The 25,120-nt window shown below is 37.1% G+C and overlaps 1 protein-coding gene across 1 annotated transcript; it reads right to left on the bottom strand.

Moving 5' to 3' along the window:
- Positions 1-3,873: 3,873 nt before the first annotated feature.
- ogfr (opioid growth factor receptor) lies at positions 3,874-13,467 on the bottom strand. Its single transcript, XM_048178515.1, has 7 exons — positions 13,162-13,467; positions 8,270-8,338; positions 8,086-8,167; positions 7,918-7,996; positions 7,741-7,807; positions 7,479-7,627; positions 3,874-5,660 (listed from the first exon to the last, which is right to left on the bottom strand). Exons 1-7 carry the CDS (start codon positions 13,264-13,266, stop codon positions 4,862-4,864), a joined length of 1,350 nt encoding a protein of 449 aa, XP_048034472.1. The 5' UTR covers positions 13,267-13,467; the 3' UTR covers positions 3,874-4,861.
- Between the last annotated feature and the right edge of the window lie 11,653 nt (positions 13,468-25,120).

Genomic DNA, 25,120 nt, shown 5'->3' with positions numbered 1-25,120 from the left:
CATCCGAGATGAAGAGGGGACACCCCATCATCGTCATCCACATCAACATCATCAATAATAATAATACCAATAATAATAATAATAATAATAATAATAATAATAATAATCATAAGTAAATACTAATTTCAACACTAATATCCATGGCTGTCTTATTTTCTTTGCATTCAACCGCAATTCTGACAACCGCAGGGAGACTTTAAAGGGTTAGTTCACCCAAAAATGAAAATTCTGTATTTATTACTCACCCCATGCCGTTCCACACCCGTAAGACCTTCATTAATCTTCGGAACGCAAAAATTGAGATATTTTTGTTGAAATCCGATGGCTCCGTGAGGCCTTCATAGGGAGCAATGACATTTCCTTTCTCAAGATCCATAAAGGTACTAAAACATATTTAAATTAGTTCATGTGAGTACAGTGGCTCAATATTAATATTAATATTGGGTGCCCCAAAAACATTTTAAAAAATAACGACTTTATAGTGATGGCCGATTTCAAAACACTGCTTCATGAAACTTCGGAGCGTTATGAATCTTTTGTGTCGAATCAGAGGTTCGGAGCGCCGAAGTCATGTGATTTCAGCAGTTTGGCGGTTTGACACGCGATCCGAAGCTTCCTGAAGCAGTGTTTTGAAATCGGCCATCACTGAATAAGTCGTTATTTTGTTTTTTTGGTACACCAAAAATATTCTTGTTGCTTTATAATATTAATATTGAACCACTGTACTCACATGAACTGATTTAAATATGTAGTAGATATGTGTTGTTAAATATGTGTTGTTGTTCATCTGACCTTGTATTTACCTTACTTTAAGCAGATTATAATGCAGAGTGCCACGTTTGGTGAAAACCAAAAACAGCACAAACATCTCATACCAACTGTCAAGCACAGTGGTGGAGGTGTAATGATTTGGGCTTGTTTTGCAGCCACAGGACCTGGGCACCTTGCAGTCACTGAATCGACCATTCTAGAGTCAAATGTGAGGCCATCTGTGTGACCTCTAAAGCTTGGCTGAAATTGGGTCATGCAACAGGACAACGATCCCAAACACACCAGCAAATCTACAACAGAATGGCTGAAAAAGAAAAGAATCAAGGTGTTGCAATGGTCCAGAGTCCAGACCTTGACCAGATTGAAAAACCTTAAGAGAGCTGTCCATAAACAAATGCCCACATCCCTCAATGAACTGAAGCAACATTGTACAGAAGAGTAGTCCAAAATTCCTCCAGAACGATGTGAGAGACTGATAAAGTCATACAGAAAATGATTACTTCAAGTTATTGCTGCTAAAGGTGGTTCTACAAACTATTGAATCATGGGTGTACTTATTTTTTTCACACATGGCTTCGCCATTTTGGCTTTACTTTTGTTAAATAAATAATGTCATGGTGTAATACGTCATGTGTTGTTGTTCATATGAGCTTGTATTTACCTTATTTTAAGACCTGCTAAGGACCAGATGATTTTTACTGATATGTAAAATCATAGAATTCAAAGATTGAGTACTTTCTTTTCCACATGACTAGAGCATTTTCTTAGTGCTTGCAAAGTAGGTACTTATTTAAAATAATTACCTACTCGTTTTTTTATCCATTATGTTTCCATATTAATTTTTTTTATATATTTAAAACATTAATTAATAGCATTAATACAATTCTATTGCAGTGCATTCATGTCACTTGTGAAAAATGTAAATCCCACTTCAGATGCAGCTTCTGTGCCACATCTGCAATACAAAGCTGAATTTTGTTGATGCTGATTTCATTTGATGGTAGGGCCCAAGCAGTCCAGTCCTGTATTATACAATGTACAGTGCATCCGGAAAGTATTCACAGTGTTTCACTTTTTCCACATTTTATGATGTTACAGCCTTATTCCAAAAGGGATTAAATTCATTATTTTCCTCAAAATTCTAGAAACAATACCAAATAATGACAACGTGAAAGTAGTTTGTTTGAAATATTTGCAAATTTATTAAAAATAGAAAACAAAACAAAAAAAAAATCACATGAACATAAGTATTTACAGCCTTTGCCATGACACTCAAAATTGAGCTCAGCTGCATCCTGTTTCCACTGATCAACCTTGAGATGTTTCTACAACTTGATTGGAGTCCACCTGTGGTAAAGTCAGTTGATTGGACATGATTTGGAAAGGCACACACCTGTCTATATAAGGTCCCACAATTAACAGTGCATGTCAGAGCACAAACCAAGCCATGAAGTCCAAGGAATTGTCTGTAGACTGCCGAGACAGGATTGTATCGAGGCACAGATCTGGTACAGAAATATCTCTGCAGCATTGAAGGTCCCAATGAGAACAGTGGCCTCCATCATCCCTAAATGGAAGAAGTTTGGAACCAATAGGACTCTTCCTAGAGTGGGCCGCCCGGCCAAACTGAGTGATCGGGGGAGAAGGGCCTTAGTCAGGGAGGTCGTCACTCTGACAGAGCTCCAGCGTTTCTCTGTGGAGAGAGGAGAACCTTCCAGAAGAACAACCATCTTTGCAGCACTCCACCAATCAGGCCTGTATGGTAGAGTGGCCAGACGGAAGCCACTCCTCAGTAATAGGCACATGACAGCCAGCCTGGAGGACTCTCAGACCATGAGAAACAAAATTCTCTGGTCTGATGAAACAAAGATTGAGCTCTTTGGCCTGAATAGCAAGCATCATGTCTGGAGTATTGGCCAGGCACTGCTCATCACCTGATACCATCCCTATAGTGAAACATGGTGGTGCAGGCGCAGCATCATGCTGTGGGGATGTTTTTCAGTGGCAGGAACTGGGAGACTAGTCAGGATTGAGGGAAAGATGAATGCAGACATCCTTGACTGGGGCGAAGGTTCAACAGGACAACGACCCTAAGCACACAGCCAAGATAATAAAAGAGTGGTTACAGGACAACTCTGTGAATGTCCTTGAGTGGCCCAGCCTTGAACCCAACTGAACATCTCTGGAGAGATCTGAAAATGGCTGTGCACCAACGCTCCCCATCCAACCTGATGGAGCTTGAGAGGTCCTGCAAGAAGAATGGGAGAAACCGCCCAAAAATAGGTGTCAAAAAGACTTGAGGCTGTAATTGGCGTCAAAGGTGCTTCAACAAAGTATTGAGCAAAGGCTGTGAATACTTATGTACATTTGATAATTTATTAAAAATGAAGAAAAAAAAAAAGAAATTCAAAGACTTCAAACTCCTTTCATGTTGTCCTTATGAGGTATTGTTTGTAGAATTTTGAGGAAAATAATAAATTTAATCCCTTTTGAAATAAGGCTGTAACATAACAAAATGTGGAAAAAGTGAAGTGCTGTGAATACTTTAGGATGCACTGTATACCATGGCACTAAATGTATTCATAAACCACACTATATGTTACCATGTTAATAGTTTGAAAGTACTTCAAAAACTTGTATATGCATGTTCCATAAATGATAATTTTATAAAATGAGTGATTATATTTACAAACTTTCATTTGTCAAAATACAGTATTAACAGTTTCTACATGCATGCGTCATACTATGTATGCAGTCTACCTTATACTTACAAAGGCTGATAGGCAAATAAATATTTTGTAGAAGGTCCAGAAACAAAAACTCATTATTTCAATGAGAGACTGTGAGCACTGGGAAAATAGCCAAGTGATCCTTCACATTTTCTGCATGAACTACAAAACACTTCATCCAACTACAGTTGTTTCCTTTCCTTCTTTAATCACTTGACCTCAAGACATTTGACAGATTTGAAACGTTATGAAATTGAAAAAGGATTAGTGCACATTCTGTTTTAAAGAACAAAAGAAAGTTGACAAAACATACACCTTTGCCTTATGTTCTTCGATCCTTAATAATGAAATGCAGAAATGAAAGTACTCGAAGCCAAATGAAAGTACACTTTAATTATTACTTTAAAAAGCATATAAACATGTGCAGAGAACAGGAGAAATCAGTTTTAAAGCAACAAAAGAACCATCTATGAACAGTAATTCATAGGTGAAAAAGGTTTGATTTATTCTAGAATATTTCATGAAGGGTTAATTTAAGGTCATGTGGAAAAAGGTAAAAAGCTTTATAAATTGGGAGTTAATGCATGTGCTGAACATTCAGAGAATCACTAAGAGACTGATTTATACAACTGATCATAGAGATTATTTTCTTATTAATGCTTCTAGCTTACTTCACTGCAGATGTAAAATGAACATTTTTGAACTTGGGCATTTCCATTACCTCAGTAAAAGACAAGCCCCTTCATTACAGTTCAGGGTAATCAACAAAACATGTTTTGGGAAATACAGCATATCTGCTCAAAAACAGTATCCGAACTATACGTATTCACTATGGAAATATTTTTAATCAATAATTGTTTCTTATTAGTTGAATGCAAAAACGACATTCTTCTTTCACAGTTTCAGTTAAAAAACAAATATTGGAAAAAATCTGAAAGCATGGACAAATAAAGGTTCAACCTAGATAAACTGGCTATAAGACGACGGGTGTACATTTGGCCCTGCCGATGCAGGTGACAATAACATTCCCGCTAACTGAACTGATACACTGAAAGCATAAAGAAAAGCCTTTTGAATGAATGCCTTCTTTAGAAAACAACAGGTCAATTCATTTCATCTTGTAATAAGTTTATAAAGTGTCCATTTTCAGTGCTTTATCATATTCAGGAATCATTCATGGGCGAGCTATGAACTCATTTCCACAATTTCCATTGGCTCTTCCTTCTCTGATCCATTTGATTGGTTGCAGTTAATTCCATTCTTCTGGTGGTTTTCTGATCGGATGCTCTTCTCTTTATGATCGCAGTCAGGCCTGGGGAACTTCTCAGACGGCGTTGGGGAGTTGTGTTCAGGGCTGTCAGTCACTGTCCTTTCCTTACTTGTACCTGAGGCAGTTTCTTCAAGTTCCTTCTGGGAGTCAGCTGGACAGAGAGGACTGTCCATCTCATCCCGAGAGTCATCACAGTCGCTTGATCCTGCGGTAGAACCAGCGACACATTCCCAGACAGTGTTTGAGACCTCCGGGACTTTCTCAGCTTTTTGAGTGACTTCAGCAGCTTTCCTCCTTCAACACTGCTTGGCTCAAGACTAACAATCTCTCCGTTGTTAACACTGGTGCCATTATTGAGAGGTAACTCTACAGAAGAGGCATCTAGATTTGGCTCATGGTCTTCTGATGAGCCCTCAGAAGGTTTTTCGGAGTCAACTCTCATTATGGAGTCACTGTCGCCTTCCTTCTTTGCATCTATAAGATCGCCAACTGGCTTGCTGTGTTTAGGCTCACTTGCGGCTTCTCCATCCTTGTGTTTGTATCGGGAGTGACCTTCGTCGTTTGCTGCGCTGTCTCCGCTGCCAGCTAAAGAGTTCTGTCGCTTCTCGGACTTCTTCTTGAAGCGTTTTTGGATTTTTCTGGGGCACCATACAAACTTGTCTTTGGGCTCAAAGTGCTGAAAGGCGAAGCGGACCAGCTTTCTGCGCTCACGCTTGTCACGCACAGCAAACAGGAAGTAGTCGAGCACACTGCGTTTAACACTGCTGAGGGTCTTCCTGACGAGGGTCTCCTCAAGGAAAAAGCGCACAAGAGGGGCTTGGAAATGCTCAAAACCCAGCTCTCCCAGGCTCTTGAGGATCCTGGTAATTCTGAGATTATTGTGCATGTTTCTGAAAGCAAATATGACATTATTTTTCAGTGATGTGTGAAATAAAGAAACACAAAAAAGGAGAGAAAAATCACAGTCAGTTATTTGGATGGTTCTGATACATCCTAATACATCCTTTAAGCCCACTTGTAATTTTGAAATACAGTTATTATTTATTTTGTAGCAAATGCACGTATGTTACTGTAATTTCATTTCACTTTTTATTTGAAACCAACTTAATTGTTTCTGTCTGACAGTCACTTTGCGGTCTTAAATGACAAAAACTTGTGACAGTTGGTTGAGTATTAATTAAAAAAAATTAAAATAAAAGAGTAATAAATCTGTTGCAGCCTGATATGACTTTGTGTCTTTGTACTTGCCTTAGTGATGCTTACAAAGATAAGCAGTACAACACATATTAATAAAAGCTGTTGATAGCCATATAAAAAAAAAACAACAACAAAAAAAACACACCTTTTGTCAAGTGGGCTTATTTGGAACAGCTCTATTGACCTTCATTTAAATACCCTCTTAGAAGTCAATTAGAAGGCTGTTTTATATCTATAAAAAACATGGAAAACTTACATTTGGGTGTAGGGCTTAATAGGGTCAATTTATTGAAATTGTAAAGTACATTTGAAGATATGAGACCTGACAAATGTCTACGATTTTGTTTTTATGTAATCAAATTTATGATAACCCCCCCCCCCCCCCCCCCCCCCCCCCCCAGCTGGCCAATCAGAGCACTCTGGGCTTTTCAGAAGGAGGGGCTTTGTAGAAATCAGAGCATTTCAGACAGATTGGGAATAGAGGAGCTGCAATAATGTAAAGCTTGTGAAAAATAATGTTTTTGGAACATTAAAGGATGTTACCTACTCTATTACACCCAAATAAAAAATATAATGAACTTTTAAAATAGCATCATATGACCCATTTAAACAATTAGGGTGCCTCAAGATGGTACATACCAATTTTGTGTGAACTGAACAAACGTCCTTGGACGAGTTATAAAAAGTTTTTCAAAGAACTTTTTGTGTGGAAATGGATGAGCATGTGTGATTTTGGGGGTACTGAATGATTCAGAGAAACCAATTTTATTGGCAAAAATGTGAATTTGCTCACTATAGCACCATCTTGTTGCCAATTTTCATCAAATTGAATACACAGACTCACATAGTTGCCATGTACATATATGATAAATTTCATACCAATCAGTGATTTACAATGAAAGTTATTAGCTGCTGAAATTTGATGTGATTTTGTTGATTTATACAATTGATTTTTCATGGCTTGTTTAGCACTTGTCCAGAAGAAGCTCCAAATCAAATGAAAATTTCCTTGATCAAACAGTTATGAAGTTATGACAGATTGTTAGCTGTAGCACCACCTATTGACCTTATTCAGAGCAGCGCCATGATAGGTATTAAAGCGAGGCTGTTTTCAATGCCATCCACTGTAAAAAGCTTTTATAAAGCTTTTAATTTCCCACAGCTCAGGTTGTATATAGTTTTTTTGTCTACTGAAAGTTCTTGGAAAGATATTTTTGCAGTGTTTTGTCTGCAGAACAATCCAGAAACACAGTAAAAAAAAAATTAATTCCTGTCAAAAATCAAAAGTGGCACTTCAGTGAATAAGGTCTACGGCCATGCATGGAGAGCAAATGTCAGTTTATATGTGGTGATTTCAAAATCAATATTGTCAATGAATAATGCAATTTTTCTATTTTCAAATATATGTTGGGTTAATTTGATATACATGTCAGCATGAATTAAACTGGCCATTGGTCAGCTTTGTCTTGGATATTGGTTATAGTCAAGTTTGAAAAAGGCAGGAACCTCACCTCTCTAGATTGGCGAATCGCTCCCTCCAGTTCTCAGCACGCTTCACCTCCCCTGTTTCTCTGTTGAGCAGCTGTATCCCGTAGAAGCCCAGCATGAGTTCGTAGGAATCAAGAAGACGACTCTTAGCTTCATCACTCTCCCTGAACGCCTGTGGACAACAGGACAAGAGAGACACTTTGCAACATACCTATCCAGAACATGCATACATGAAGTAGTTTTGGAGTCTCTGGTACTATGTTTATTACCAGTTTAGCCACTCACTTGGATTTCTTTCTTGGTGAGCTCTGCAGCCATGTAGTTCACCCCTGGCTCTCGCAAAGGAAACAACCTAGGAGATACACATCTTCAGTTTTACAAAGCACTTCATCTACACACTTTTCCCGAGACCTTCCCATCAAACACTGCTAAACAAGGTACGGTTACAGAGGTGTTTCTTACCACTGAATGTAGGAATGAACTCTCTCCAGTCTTTTGTAATCCGTCTTCCACTCTGTGTGAAACGTCTCAATCGACACATCTGAAGCACAAAACAAGGGCTCAAATGAAGTGCAATATACCTTGACTCTGGGACTTGTTATTGCAGATCAAGAGGAAACAAGGACGTACCATCAGGTGATGACTTAATTTCATTTAGATAGAATTTTAAATTAGTCATTCTTTCTTCTGGGCATTCCTCTTCATTGATATTCTATAATGAGATCATCACATCAACATGTCAGTTTTCCTTTTTTATGAATTCAAAGTGCACTTTTTAAGTTTACTAAAAAAGGAGAAAATCCCAAGCTCTTACTGGATATCCATGTCTATAGTTCTGCATGTCCTTGGCCGCTCTGAGGTTTCTGGAGGAAGAGTTGGACCACTGGAAAGATCAAAGGGTTAAACATTAGTTTCAACTCCCTTTAACTGGCTGCATCCCAATTCCCAAACTATCCACTGTTTGAGAATAGTGGTTCTCAGACTGTTTCAGTACTCCCTTTGATGAGAACATAATCAAAATATGATATTAATCAAAATGCGGCTATTACGAATATCCCTGTGGTTCAATAACTCCATCAGTCTTTTGCCAGTCTGTGGAGAACACATTATTTTGCAAACCATTTCAAATACTACAATCCAATTTAAATACATTAATAACCAATAAATAAATATATTATATTTATATACCTGGGATCAATTTAGTCCAGTAATTCTCAAACTGGGGTACGTGAGGTGGAAGCAAACAAAAGGCTGAGTTTTGCAGTTTATTTAATTTTACTCCACCTTAAAATAAGTTTAAAACTGAGCATGCATTTCTAACTGGCAAAATGCCATAAATACACAACATTCAAATAAAATGAAAACTGACTGCATCCACAAAAGCAGCATTCATATAATAGGCTAGATTGCATGCAGTCTGCTGCCTTAGTAAATCACGCTACATTACTGCCGTTCTCGACAATGTACCTGTGTAAAAGAGGGGATTAAGTACTAGCATAAAAAACAAATATAGACACAGAATGTGTGCAAAGAGATCGATTAAGACTCAAACGATACAAAAACACACCCTGTGTGACGTCTTGTTTTTAATTTGTTAATAATATAATATACGAGCAAGATTACAAATCCAAATATTCACATGATTGCAAAGGTGATTTTATACAACAGTTCGACAAACAAAAAGGTAATATCAAGTGATGTACATTTTAAACACAGTATTGTTTGCTCTATTTTGCAATGAAATAATAGTTCCAGCAAAAGACATAGCCACAGCTTTGAACAATCGAGTCAATGATTCAATGACTCATTCATTAATACAGCCACTTGCTTCCTAACTGAATGAATGAATGACTCGATGGGCCCTATTTTAACATCATCTAAGCGCATGGCCTGAAGCACATGGCGCAGGTGCACTTAAGGTGTGTCCAAATCCACTTTTGCTAGTTTTAACGACGGGAAAAATGGTCGGCGCACCAGGCGCATGGTGTGAAAGGGTTGTACCTATTCTCTTCATGAGTAATGGTTGTGTTTTGGGCGTAACGTGCAATAAACCAATCAGAGTCTCATCTCCCATTCCCTTTAAAAGCCAGTTGCGCTCGCACCATGGTGGATTCGCTATTTACATGGCAGAATTTGCAAGCAGAAAGACTGAATTCATCTCTAGAGAGGAAACAGATCTGCTCGTGCGCGAGGTTAAAGACCACGAGCAGACCATTTACGGGAAAAGCCAGATTCCACCAAAGCACTTTTATCTTTACGCACACAATAATAATATCTTACATTGTAATCCTTTTATTTTTAATATTTGGCATGTTTGTGTGCTGCTGCACGTCACTGTGTGTGTAATAAGCAGAGTGTGCGTGCGTTATGCACCCGCATATAGCGTCATATTACTAACGTGCTCTTTATAAAAATACTGCGACATTGACTGACCAGCTTTCAGTTGGTCAATGGCACAGTCTATTTCAGTTACCTCAAAATAGTAACATGCCAACAATGCATCTGAACACACCTGTTTTTCAACCAGCACGCCCATTATGCGAACACATGGGCGCGAGTACATTTGCTATTTAAACAACGTGGCGCTGGACATGAAAATGATAACTGTGTCAGGCTGAAACTAGCAAAAAACACTTGTGTTGCACCTGCCGTCACATTGCACTGGGTGTATGATAAGGCCTAATGACGCACTCATTAAGACAGTGACTTACTGCCACCTACTGGTAGTTTTAGTTGAATATTTAAAAGTATCACTTCGTTTTTACCATCAGGGCATAATTCTCTATTGAACATTTTTTTATTAAAAACATTATTTATTTTATAAAAAGTAAAAAAAAAAAAAAAAAAAAAAAAAAAAAAAAAATCAATTTAAGGGGGCAGATATAGTTCCTTAATGGAAAAGGTGTGACTGCAGTCTAAGTGTTAGAGAGGGGGTACACAGAATACCTCAGGGGATACCACTCTCTAAACCACTGATTTAGTCTATGTGAAAACTAGTCAAGTTTGAAGCTGCCTGCTTGAAAGTTCATCTGCTTTCAAGCACTTTACTGATATGACGCTCAAAGCCGAGTGCTGAATCCAGTGTTTCTGAGTCATAAACAGACCACTCTTTAAACTCGCCTACAGTGAATCAAGCTCACAGACTTAGAGTGTGTTTTTGGCCATTCTCATTTCTGCAGAAGAACACGTGTTTGGTGTGCGTGGTGAGTGTGCAACTTTAAACACAACCGCATCCATTTACATCCTGCACTTCCAATGGAAATTTAAGTCTTATAAGAAGCATTACGACACATTAAATATAGAAAATAAACATTGAAAGTAATAAATGGAATAACATAGCACTGGTGTACAATTATCTTTCCAAATATGCATACAAAATTCAACAGTCTCACTGGTACTGATTTGATAAAACAGCTTAAAAATAACAAAAATTCAAGACTGTTCCAAAAGAAACAACTGACTTCAAAAGGAAATCAGGAAATGTTCAGCCGCTGATGCCAAAAAAAGGACTTGAAAGGATTTCTTATGTAGTTGTCCCTCGAGTGGAGCATCAGAAATTCATGAAATGTGTCATGTTTACTCAGAATGTGTGTGTGTGTGTGTGTGTGTGTATACAGGACTTGTGAAGCTTGGACCTTGTGTTCACAAGATGTAGGCCAATTAAAAATGATAGGCCGCCCAAAAATATCTGCAAAATGATTAAATTAAGCTATTAGCAGCTGGAATTTAATTCAGTTGCTGGAAGCCATTTTGTTGGATGAAGATGCACATCAAATTTCACTTTCCATGATCAAACTGTAGCAAATTTATGAGTTGCCCTTATGGGAAGAATCTCCTGCTGTCTAGGTGTATGAAGTGCCATTACGTTTGGTCTTTAAGTTTAGCAGATATACGTCAAAATGGGTGATGCTAGGAAGAGTCGTGCTGAGGGCAAACCGAATACCACAGTTTGAGGTTTCATAGTACTCTGAAAATAGTGTGCTGAAGGAAGTATGTCCAGTGAATTTTCGAAGTGTGCATTCATGATGTTTTTTCGACTAATATTGTCCATAACCAACAGCACTACCAAGAGCACTACTAAGAGATTTTTTTGAGAAGGTTGTGTTGGTTTCTATTGTATTTTTCAGTTCTAGAAAAAGATGGCGAGTGATAGGCTGAAAGCAGCAGTTTGCAGTACCGCCTTCCATGTTGAAGTTACGAAGAAAGTGTAAACTAGCGTCGTTTCAGTTACACTTTTTCCGTAAGTTGAATAGGGAAGGCGTAAGACTTAGTGTTAACTTTTTAAACTGCAAGAGATTTACTCTTTCTTCGTACGTAGAATACAGAAGGTGGTCTGGCGGAAGCAAGATATTTTACTTCATAACTTGTTAAATATGGATATTTTTCTTACATAAATGCATCGCTTCGCTTCAGAAGGCCTTTATTAACCCCCCGGAGCCGTGTGGAGTACGTATATGATGGATGGATGCAATTTCTTACTTGTTACCCCTGTTCACTGTCATTATAAAGCTCGGTTGTGTCAGGATATTTATTAAACTCAGATTGTGTTCATCAGAAAGAAGAGATGGCTTGAGGGTGACTAAAGCTTGGGCTAATTTTCATTTGAAAGTGAACTAATCCTTTAAGTCTTAAACACAAACACATTGGTGTTTCTCCACTTAAAAAGTAGGTGTCATCAGTGAATCGCACACTTTTTAGTAAATGAAGCAGCTTCTGCAGCTTTATATACTCATAATCTACTGCAATTATTCATATTCAGGACTATTTCATGGTTATATGCAGTCTGAGATAAATCTAAAGTGCAAAGATACACAGAGAATTGTATAAAATGCATTCATGTCTTACATACATATGCTCATGCCAGTGAAAAGTGAAATCTACTACATGGCAAAACAGAAATTCTCCTTGCTAATTATTAACAATATACTCACTTTACCTAAATATTTAAACATTACTCCACAACACCAGCTCGAATTTATTTTACTTCATCTAATTCATTTATTCGTTTTATTGAAATAAAAAATAATTAGTCCGCTTTTTAGTTACACAACACAGAGACATTTATTTTTAAAGCTAATTTCTAAAGCTGAATCAAGACTGCAACTGATAAAATATGTAAAATATATCATGGGTGACAAAATATAGTGTGACGGATTTACACCATTTTAAAAAGCAGGACCATGGCAATGAGCCAACTGATTATAGGCCGACGTTTATTCCGATTAAAATCTGAGACTGTAAAAATTCAGTATATTTTGTCAGAATTACAGTAACGTAGCGAGCAAATTTTGTGGTTTTGAACAACTGATGCAGACCAAAGATGATTCACGCGACTTATAATCATCTGCGGCCCGATGTGACGTTCAGCAGATGACGTGAAGATCGGCGGCGAGTGACGTAGTTCCGGTCAGCAGAGCTTACGATAAATAACTAGCTAAAATGCTATTCTACAAAACACACTCAAACGATAAAAGTAAACCGACTGCAAATAAATAACCTGTCAAAAGGGTTTATCTACACACTTCCCGCTAGTGCTTATCGTGTGTTTCTGAGGAAAAGATGCGCGTGGAGGTGACTGTCCGTCTAACACACAATATAAACCAGATGAAACACGCCGCAAATAAAACCGACGGGTCCGAGAGGCGATATAAAATAAAAAGTACCACAGTGTATCAGTTCACAGATTAATGAGAGAGAATAACATACGAATGCGGGCCGTGTCTTCTTGCTGCGGCCGGTGTTTTCCAGCTCGTCCCCGTCGCTCTCCGTGTCCCAGGTGGAGTCATATTCACACACTAGATCGTCGTCCATCCCTAAAGATCATATGAGTGATGATAAATGTGATCAAACACCTGGAGTTTGTCGAGAATCCGCACAGCTCCATTGGATGTGCAGATGTCCGCGGGCCGCAGCAGCTCACTGACTGACTGCACTCATCCTCACAATCACTCACTCACTCCCTCGCGCGATGCTCGACACAAATACTGCCCTATAGAGTCCCTATATAATGCCTTGCTCAGAGTACACACTAACCTCCTTTGTGTGCTGCTGTTATCATTATACTATGTTCATATGTTGCTGTTATCATAATTATAGGTGTGTCAAACTCAAGTGTAACCTTATGTGGCTTGTTTGTTTGTTAACTGTGCAGGACAGACATGCTCACAATCTGTCATGCTAATATTATCACCAGTATTTGGGTACAATAAAAGAGAGCACATGGAATTTAGCCTAGTAATACCAAAGACCAGAGGTCTGTAAAATACATAAATCCATAAAATCACAGGTCATATTAAAGAGTCAACAAAAATATTAACAAGGGAAAAAAAAACTAGGCTATTGGATGGATAACCTTTAGCTATAACTTGATAAAGCTTGTCAAGACAAACTTTGAATCCTTGTTTGAAATTTTAAAATGATATTAAAAATAAATATTCTTGAATTTAGAAGATTTAACAGGCCTGACAAACAAACAAAAAACATCAGACACGGACGCAGGGGATATAAAAAGAATACACACCCCTGTTAAAACAGCTGTTTTTTGTGATGTAAAAACTGAAACAAAGATAAATCATATCAGAACCTTTTCACTTTTAATGTAAAAATTAGGCTATGCATTGCCATTCAAAAACAAATTGACACATTTCAGGGAGAAATCGCCAGGGCTTTCCTTTTATAATTGGTTATGAGGCTGTGAATGTGCAAAAGTTCTGATTTATTCATAATGCTCCAAAGCTTCCTGAAGCAGTGTTTTGAAATCGGCCATCACTATAAAAGTCGTTACTTTGTTTTTTTTTTTTTGCTGCACCAAAAATATTCTCGTTGCTTTATAATATTAATATTGAACCACTGTACTCACATGAACTGATATATTTTTAGTACACTAATGGATCTTGAGAGAGGAAATGTCATTGCTGGCTATGCAGGCCTCACTGAGCCATCGGATTTCAACTAAAATATCTTAATTTGTGTTCCGAAGATTAACGATGGCCTTACGGGTGTGGAACGGCATGAGGGTGAGTAATAAATGACAATATTTTCATTTTTGGGTGAACTAACCCTTTAATTTATCACGTGAAGTGGGTTAGAAGGGTTAAAAGATATTCAAAAGTTTTATTTGAGGCACTCAGTTACATATAAAAGAGATGTTTTCGCAGGTTTCCTATGAGATATGAAAAAAGCTTGAAGCAGGTGGTTGTAAGGCTGTTTCTAAGATGTTCTGAGCGGTTGCCAGGGGGTTGATAGGTGATTGCTAAGTTGCATAAACTGCTTAGACAAGTCTTACAAGTTAGTCAAGTTACAAGTTAGACTGTTTTTTTTTTCTCTTTTTTTAAGTCAGTTACATAAAAAGGTAGATCGGTCTAATTTGAATCCAAAAGTAAGTCTGATTAGCCCTAACTAATTGCCAGTTGGTCTGACTAGTTCTAAAGACACAATCTTAAAGGTCCCATTTTTCGTGGTTTTTTGAAGCTTTGATTGTGTTTATAGTGTGCAATATAACATGTGTTCATGTTTCGCGTGTAAAAAAACACAGTATTTTTCACATAATTTACTTATCTGTATACCGCTGTTTCCACTGTCATAAAAACGAGCTGATGACTTCCTTGTTCTATGAAGTCCCTCCTTCAGAAATACGTAACGAGTTCTGATTGTGCCAGCGGTTCCTGTGTTGTGATTCGACAGCAGTTTAGCGCATCTTGCCCGGAAAGGTCACTCCTCTTACCATAACGTGGAGATGCACGCGCTCAGTGTTATTGTAAACATGTCTTTAATTTTACCCTATCAATTTGAGCCGGAATCAGACCCGGTGATTGGACTGCGGGATGAAAATAACAGCGTTTCGACGACATGGCGACAAACACACTGTACAAACGCAACTCTTGTGTATTCCTGTGGGCGGAGGTTAGTCAAAAAACTGTTTTAGTGACGTCATTAAAGAAGGAAGTAGAGGGATGTAGTCCAAACTGGCCGTTCGATGTAGGCGACTTCTGTTAAATAAAATATCTCGCTTGGCATTGAACTTTGAGCTTTAAAATTTTACAGATTTTATTTATACTCTAACAACAACATTACACACTAACTAAAGTTTGAAACATGGGATCACGAAGAACGGGACCTTTAAAAGAGCAGCTTCGTTTATGCAACTGGACGCTGGATTGTTGCCAGGGCATTTCTTGGGTGTTTCTAGTTGGTTGCTATTTGAAATGAACACTCACCAACCAACTAAATGTAACACAATTCACTAGCCAGTTTGCCTGGTTTTGAAACCAAGGTTTCAAATCAAAGCGTAAAGAGGGTCGCACACTGGATGAGAACCGGCATGTCTTTAGAATTCGAATACATTGTTTTCTATGAATGTAGGCAGACTGACGGCAGCATTCGACATCTATCACTCAACTACGACTTCAGTTGCTGTTCAATATCCTGCTGCTCCATTTCCATTGAGTTACATTAACAACTATTTGCCAAACAAATGTTTACTTTCAAGAGCCGGCTCACTTTTGTGTGCTTGCTGCAGAGAAATCTAGAGAGAGCACAAGATAAGCACAAGACAAGATATAGAGATATTAAGCTACAAAGAAAAAAAAAGAAGAAAAAAACTGTGTAAAAACTGTATGGCAGAGGAGGAGTCGGAGTAGGCGTGTTGTCTGACAGAGCAAAGAGGAGGCTGAACAGGGTAGATTTACCATCCCTCTTCTTGTATTATATAATGAATTGGAAATCATTGTTTTCCTAAAACAGTCTATCTATTCTGGTATTTCTGTTATAGGCAATGTCTGTATTTGGTATCTTAGGTGACTGAAGGTCTGACCCGTGTCAGGAATGTAGGAACAGTGTTTTCTCATTTAGCCCAGCCTCCAGAACAAACATGTACTTGTTTTGTGCTTAATTTCTCATTCAGCCAAATTAATCAAGAGTTATATTTTGTAGAAAGAGAATTATCTGTTTGAACTTTATTCTTATTCATTTTATTCTGCTCTTCTCATGATAGCGGTATGAGACATGTCTGTGTCTGAGGTCATAAAGGTCAACAACACACCACATGTATCCACTAACACATACTTAGTATGTGTAATTCTTTTTAGTATTTATAGCTCAATCTGTCACTTTGTTAAACTAGTGAATCATGAGTAGAAGTTTATGTCAATGCTCTGTGTTGATGTAGATTTCATGTTCTGTTCCAGTGAAATCCTGACAAATACTCTGCCTTTTTAACTTTATTTTTTGAACAGCTTTTCCTTTTTACCAAAGTTTCTTAGAACAAAGAGTGTCAAAGATAATGTCTTGGATTAACCTCATATTTGAAAATAGCAGAATACCATGTTTGGATATTGCTAAAGCTATATAAAGTAGTGTTTCTGTATCTTAAGTTAGTTTGATGCTGGATCCCCTTACTCATTTTTCTACAGCCTATGGAATTGTGGAGTACTTTGTCTTCAGTAAACTCTCTGTCAACTGATTGAACTTCATCTTTGACTCCTGGTCTTCATTGAGCACATTGGTCTCTTTATGTGGTTTAGCTGTAAATCCCCTACAATTCGTTCCGCGGGCGTTCACAGACAGGTGTCATCCTCGCCTCGGTGCCTTGTCTTGTACTGGGTGATCTAATAGTTAACAGATTCTGTGAATTATTTGAGAATAGTATGAAAAAAAAACATGCCCAGTAGATGGCAGTAATGGAACAATGTTGTAAAACTTTTTTGTCTGCTGAACCCCTCTGATGTAAAATATTCACATGAATTTCCCCTGAGATTTTAAGTTATTTCAATAATTTAACAACACATTTGCATGTTCTCATTTCTCTTCTACTTTTTACAGAACATGTAAAGTAAAATGTCAAATATTTCATATTTTAGTAAGGGTTTGATCGTATTTATCTTAAAAATATTTACTTTGAATAATTTATTAATTCGTTTTTTTCATAAACTCATGAACCTCAGTTTGGGGAACTATTACTGAAGTGATGAAAATGGACAATTAAAAGACTCAACAAATGATTTTTGAAAACCATCAAATTATTGTATAAAAAAAGTAAATGTAACCATAACAAAATATACGTGGTCATATATTAAACATGATATTTCTATTTACAGGAAAAACGCCATATTCAAGATTATGCTGAGTAGAACTATGAAGTCCCAATCTTGAGAGTTTATTTTTTCTGACGACAACACAATGCCTTCATTCAGAGTCGGCGGGGCAACAGTAGGACTGTTGGCCAGAATAAACCAAGATCATGAGATGGAGGTGTTTGTTCTGCTGCGCTGGCTGGCATGTGGGGCATCTTACCGTGCACATTTACAATGCCTACTTCCACTGTATGCAGGGTTGTGCACAATGTACTGTATGTGAATATTTCTTACTTGAATACTAGGCTAGACCTTCCTGAGAAAAAGGACTTAATGCATTATTTCATGTGTGTCTTTTTGTTCTATGGTGTTTATTTGTCCTATTGTGTGGGAGTGGCTGCATTAGCGGATAATGAGGTGACTCACGAAAGACTGACATCTCGCTCTTTTCAAACAGATTACATAAACAGAGAATATTTGTTTTTGATTTGACAAATTTAAAACCTGGCATTTCAATGTTTCTTTAGACATATGTCTCATGTTTGTGTGATCAGTATTCACTAAGTTACAGTTCATTTTCTGAGGACTATCAGAATGGACTTCATTCAGAGAGAGATGACAGATCATGTTAGTTTTCTTTATTTTGCAAAAAGCACAACATTTTCTTTTTACTGTGAGCATACACAAATAAAATAAGACATTTCACAGAATAGAATGATGTATAACTCTTAAATGTATGTCCAAAATTGTATTTTGAGTCCCTTTTTGCACTGGTAAGAAAAAAAACGGATCGGCAAGCAGTTAAGTGATGAACATAAGCAGTTCAATGAGCAGTCACACTTAGGAGTCTTTGATTCTTTGCAGGATGGTTAGATGAGCACACAGATGATGAACAATCTGAAGGATTGACGGATGGTGGAAGACGAAAGTAAGATATCACAGGTAGGTAGTCGGGTAGGTACATTCTCATGCAGAGATTGATGAAACCCAAAAACAGGTGAGTGTGTGCTGTGAGAGGTGTGGCAAGTTAATATTACAGTAATTGTGAACGAGTGGGTGGAGCTGAAGGACCTGGTGCTGCTGATGGCATGCTGTCTGAATCCATGACAGGAGGATACAGAAACAGGAATAATAAACACTAACCGAACATGCAACGTTAACGCAAGACAAAACACTGGGGAGAACTAAGAGCTTAAATACACAGGGAGTAATGAGGTAACTAAATGAACAACAGGTTAACATCATCAGTAACTAAGGGAACAAACTGGCACGCACTAGGAAACTACTTACTATGCCAGGGCACACAGGCAAACAAGAACAGGGAAAACAAAACCAAAATAAACCAATAAAACTAAACCAAAACAGAGCATACGTATTACAGAGACAAGATTTCTCAGATATACAGTACAGTCCAAAAGTTTGGAACCACTAAGATTTTTAATGTTTTTAAAAGAAGTTTCGTCTGCTCACCAAGGCTATTTATTTAATTAAAAATACAGTAAAAAAACAGTAATATTGTGAAATATTATTACAATTTAAAATAACGGTGTACTATTTAAATATATTTGACAAAGTAATTTATTACTGTGATGCAAAGCTGAATTTTCAGCATCGTTACTCCAGTCTTCAGTGTCGCATGATCCTTCAGAAATCATTCTAATATGCTGGTTTGCTGCTCAATAAACATTTATGATTATTTTCAATGTTGAAAACAGTTGTGTACTTTTTTTTCAGGATTCCTTGATGAATAGAAAGTTCAAAAGAACAGCATTTATCTGAAATACAAGGTTTCTGTAGCATTATACACTACCGTTCAAAAGTTTGGGGTCAGTAAGAATTTTTATTTTTATTTTTTTGAAAACAAATTAAAGAAATGAATACTTTTATTCAGCAAGGATGCATTAAATCAATCAAAGGTGGCAGTAAAGACATTTATAATGTTATAAAAGATTAGATTTCGGATAAACACTGTTCTTTTGAACTTTCTATTCATCAGATAATCCTGAAAAAAAATATTGTACACAAATATTTTGTACAATTGTACACATTAAATGTTTCTTGAGCAGCAGATCAGCATATTAGAATGATTTCTGAAGGATCATGTGACACTGAAGACTGGAGTAATGATGCTGAAAATTCAGCTTTGCCATCACAGGAATAAATTACTTTGTGAAATATATTCAAATAGAAAACAGTTATTTTAAATTGTAATAATATTTCACAATATTACTGTTTTTTACTGTATTTTTAATTAAATAAATGTAACCTTGGTGAGCAGACGAAACTTCTTTTAAAAACATTAAAAATCTTAGTGGTTCCAAACTTTTGGACTGTATGTAACCTTGTATTTAAGGGTGTATGTTGAAAACATGTAAATTCTAATTGGTCAAACACAAATTAGTTGAGTTCAAAATTCTCAAAATTCTGATTTAAACCTGAGTTAAACCAAGGCAATATTTTTTTACAGTGTGTGGAAACTGAATTTCTTAAGCATGTATTACTCAAAGTTAATACAAAGACATACAAAAGAGTGTTGGGACAATGATAGAGTGTTTTGTTGGAAGTCACCACTATGGTGATAAGTGTTGCTTTAGTTGGGCTCTTGACCTTCACTTTTTTATGTTTGCTTTTCTCTGGCTGTTATAACTGTGTATTTATAGGGCACCTTTGAAAAATTCTGGGGATGATCTGTAATGGCCACCACACAGGAGATGGTGTAGGAGTTTGTGGGAGTTTATTATAACGTAAGGTGAAAACAGGTGAGTAGCCTGAGGTAAACTTAAACAGTCTTGTAAACTGTTCTTGGGCAAATTTAGGGAAACAAAACCCTAAACAAGGCAACGTGTTGTAAAAAATCCAAAAAACAAATGCACATGTGTATTTCAGTTCAGTATCCAACAAACAACAACAACAAAAAAACACTTATCTCAAAAAATATATGTCATAAACAGGTAACAAAACATTCAGGAACATTTAATCCAAGAAGTCAGTGTAGCATAAAACAAGGCCAGACAAACTCTGAGTATAAGGGAGTGGATTAAATAGTAGTCCAAATAAGACGGAGATTAGATGCAAGTGTAACTATTTCCGTCCACAGTTGCGAATTTAACTTATTGCCAAAATTGGAATATTGCATAAAACATTTCTGAATAGGGCACGGTTTCCATCAAAGAGAACAAAATCACCATTTCCCAATAAACTGGCTTTAAATATTACTAAGAAAAGTAGGAGAAGCTACTGTATATAATAATTTTCATAAATAATAAATTACTTGCACCTCAGAGTGCGTAGAAGAAACGCAATAAACTTGGTCATGTTATCTTGCTTTCAGAGGTGGATGCCTGCTGTTTAGAAATGCAGTAATGTAAGACAGTTCTGGGAGGTAATTATACAGAACCACTTTGATGACAGAATTAGGCGTTAAGGCATTTCAGAATGACCAAAACAGCATTTTAGATGATGTGCAACACGGTCCGTTGGTTTGTCCAGTTATGCCAGTTATTCCATCGTAGTTTATGTGCATATTTTCCTGTTGGATAAAAAATGTATACAACTCAGTTGAGCACATAAGTTCTCTTATGTACATTTTAAGAATTTACGTGCATCTTGGAGTTTCCATCCAGCATTTATTTAAAGCGATATTCCAAAATGTGCATACAAATAGGTGGATGGAAACATAGCGAGTGCAGAGTGTGCACATGACAGTGACATCATCATGTAGCCTAATTCACAGTTTATGACTGATCAAAAGTGCGTTAGGTCATTGAATACTTCAAACATTGCACTACCAACTCTGTGATACATTGGCAAGAGAGCTAGCAGTGTTGTGGCCACAAATATATTAAAAGACTTGTTTTGCTATGCCTTTTTTTTTTGTTTATTTGTAGTAAACTGCATTTTTGCTGCAGTTTTTGTTTCTGTATTCCTGTATTCCTGTGCTCCTGAGTTTTTGTTTGGCATGAAATAAACATTGCGCTGGTCTTTTCTTCCCTATTGTGACGTATGTCCAGAGTGAAACAGCTTCTGGAACAAGAACAAATGTAGGGCGGGACTTGATTTTGTCCGTGGGGAATTGATTCAACAGGTTGCCCCGCCCTCACGCCAGTAAACACATCATCAGAGAAGAGAAGAGATGTCTCTGCAAGAGGGAAGGGTTATTTTAATACAAGATTAATTAGAATTAAAAAAAAAAAAAATGATGTTATCAGCTTTATTTCTATGTCTTTAGTTTCTTTTTGTGTTTTAGTTTGGTTTTCCCTGTTCCTGTTTGCCTGTGTTCTCGTTCATTGTTACTGATTGTTCATTGTTTCCATGGTTTCGGAAGCTGGATCAGCGTTTACCATCCCAAATTGTACTATACTGTACCGCTCGGTGGAAATGAGCCATTACATTTTGGACACATTTTGCTAAGTTCATATATTTCTTATTTGCTAATGAAAATAGTATAAAAAAAAAAATCAACATCAAATCATTTCTGTTGTGTTCTGACAATTCTGTTGCATTTTGACTTGATTCCTCTGTTTTGTTAACTTATGTTTGCTTTTAAATATCATTGTGTTGTGCACTGCTGGGTCACTATCAAACTCTTAGAATACTTGACAAATCAAACTTCAGGAGCGGACATAACTGTAGTATAAACCTCACTGATGCATAGGTGCACAATATGTGTCAGGCAATAACATGAATGTAAATGTGGATAATGAACTCCGTTTTCTGTGCTTATCTATACACTCATGTCTGTTGAGAGAAATGAGAGGAAAAGACTAAACCATAAGTAAGATACAGAAGAGCATGAAGCTAAAATCTGTAATCAGTGGTCCAAATTTAATCAGTCCAAAGCAAGATGCTGCCAGTGTATTCTGGCAGTAGCCTACTTTATTTTGGTGGCAAGAAGCTGTTGAAGTCTCCACTGTAATAATCTATAATTCTACATTCCAGTAAGTCTAAAGTTTGCCTTCTTGGTGCTGTTTTATTCTGCTGATGTGACTAATTGGACAGTTAACACATCTCTGTGTGTCACACATTCAGCTCACCAGCAGTGGCTTTAAATAGCATCATCTAACATCCAGAGACTGTACAGTCGATCGGCCTCAGCAGCACTGGACTGATATTTCTGAATTTGGTTACCATGGCAACAGCTGTAATGAAGAGAAGATGATGATAAGTCAGATAATGTTATTTTTACACATTTTAGTAACTGTATTGTGGTGAATGGACAAACTTATAAATTATGAAGACCTGTACTGTTAATTGTTACAGCCATAGCCAAAAGTATTGGAATATGTTGTTGCATCATGAAATCTTTACTGAAGATTACAGAGACATCATTTTCCAGCTCGACGCTGAACCTACCATCAGAAATTTGTGCCAGTAAAATTTAATTAGCCTTCTAATAGGACAATTTCCCAAAACCCTTTTGAACCCTATAAAGCATACTGTATCATAATACCAGTAGCGGCTCCTGACTGTAAATTTAGGTAGGGAAAATTCTAGAGATAGTTTATGATGAACATTTTGTAAGCTTTATATTCTAATTGCTTAACACATCAGACACACTTTTGGCAGAATTGTAATGTTCTTGTGTTATTCAGCCTGAGGATGGCGTGCTAATGATGATCGACAGACTGCAATATGTAATATTTTAGTGCTAGAGGTTGCTAGAGGCCTATTCAAAACAAAGGCGTAGCTTGATGACGCCAAGTTTGAGCGCGGAATCTTGGGACATGTGGTCTTCACATCACAGCTGGTGGAAAACACTCGGGATAGTACTCGGGAAGAAATCATGTTCATGGATGCGATTATTAACATTACTATAGTATGAAGCAGAGCAGGACTGAGTGTTGTGGGAGCTGAACGAGGCCGCTGGAGCGATTGCGCAACACAAGCCTCACGAGCAGCGGAACTTTTATTATGTCACAGTCGCCGGCGCCACTTCCGCTTTTCCAGTCATGAGTATGAGGTAACACAGCTCTGTTTATCATATTAGATACATTTACTGTAAGTGTATTGAAAATTGTTATAACGTTACTCTGTGTGTTCGCTCGGCGGCTGCTGTGAGACACTTGTTTGAGACACACTACAGTAAGCTAGATCGATTTTAGAATATCATATTAAATGTTGGATGGCTTGTGTTGATAAATGGCATGCAATTCATTTTAAAACATTGTATGATGGAGAAAATGCTGTATTACTGTTACTAAAAATAAAGCTGCATCTGATTATGCTATGTTAGCTACTTCACAAACTAGTGTTTTTCTCTGAGGCATGGTAAAGCATGGTACTCGCAAAAAATCAAGAAAATTAGATTTAAACAATAAGACTAAATGTGTTGAGCCATATAACAATAATTAGTTTTCTGTCAACAAATATATCAAAACAGTTGTTCCCTTGTCTATTAAAACATGTAAATATTAAAGTGTCTTTGGTGTTTCCATGGTTTCTACAAAATAAAAAAATCGAGGGTACGCAGGTAACTGACATGCGACTCCTCACACTTCCTGGAGCCTTGGTTAAAATTGCAATTTTCTCACGATTTACAAATAGTTGCAAACATTTGGAATATTGTAAGTACTCAACAAAATATATAACACTGGTCTAGTGGTTTTTGGATATTTTACTGCAAAATTCTTACTTATTGCACCTTTAATACACATGACAAATGCATAGAATGCCATCTAGAATTGCCTTAATGTAGTATTTATTGCCTCAGAATGTTGTTTTAGAATATTGTAAGTTATGTATGAATTCCAGTGAGGAAAACAAAGTCATGTCTATTCTCAGAAAAACATAACACAAACACAACAGAACTATAACAGCTATTCACATGAGCACGTTTAAACTAAAGGATTTGTACTTTCATTATTTTGATACTCCACATAGGAAGAACAGACATTCCACCTTGTTACTAACCTGACGCAGACTAATATACACATAGCTGAAGCGGATAGATATCGTCTTGGTCTGGAACAAGGTTTATGTAAGGTAACGTGAAAAGCGGGTCATCCTGAAATCTGCCCCAATGGCTCTCAATTATAACGTGCTGCAGTTCCATTTTTCACCACAGATTTATATTGTAAAACATTGTGGCGCTGTACAGCATGGGAAGGACACAGGCACCTAAATGCCCCACTTAGAATCATGATACACGCCTGCCGAAGCCATACGCTAAATTTTAATATATCCTGCTCACTTTACAACTTAAAATAGTCTACAAATTCCAAAAAAATATTTGTTGCAGAATGCTGAACAACTTTACAATTTATTATTAATTCAGTATATGTTTGGTTGAATATTTTGGCCCACCTGCCCTTACATACGAACCGTAGCTGCTTGATAAACAGATTTCTAAGGCCTCTAAATGATCAACATGATCAAATCTTTGCTGAAGAACCTGTTTCACTCAATCTACTTAAAGGATTAGTGCACTTTTAAATAAAATTTTCCTGATAATTTACTCATCCCCAGGTCATCCAAGATGTTCATGTCTTTCTTCAGTCGAAAAGAAATTAAGGTTTTTGATGAAAACATTCCAGGATTATTCTGCTCATAGTGGACTTAAATGGCCTCCAGAAGGGTCTTATCTAGCGAAACGATCA

The sequence above is a fragment of the Megalobrama amblycephala genome, linkage group LG24 (assembly GCF_018812025.1).
Source record: "Megalobrama amblycephala isolate DHTTF-2021 linkage group LG24, ASM1881202v1, whole genome shotgun sequence".
Lineage (NCBI taxonomy): Eukaryota > Metazoa > Chordata > Actinopteri > Cypriniformes > Xenocyprididae > Megalobrama > Megalobrama amblycephala.
The sequence above is the reverse complement of the archived record's forward strand: the minus strand, read 5'-3'. Positions and strand labels throughout refer to the sequence as shown.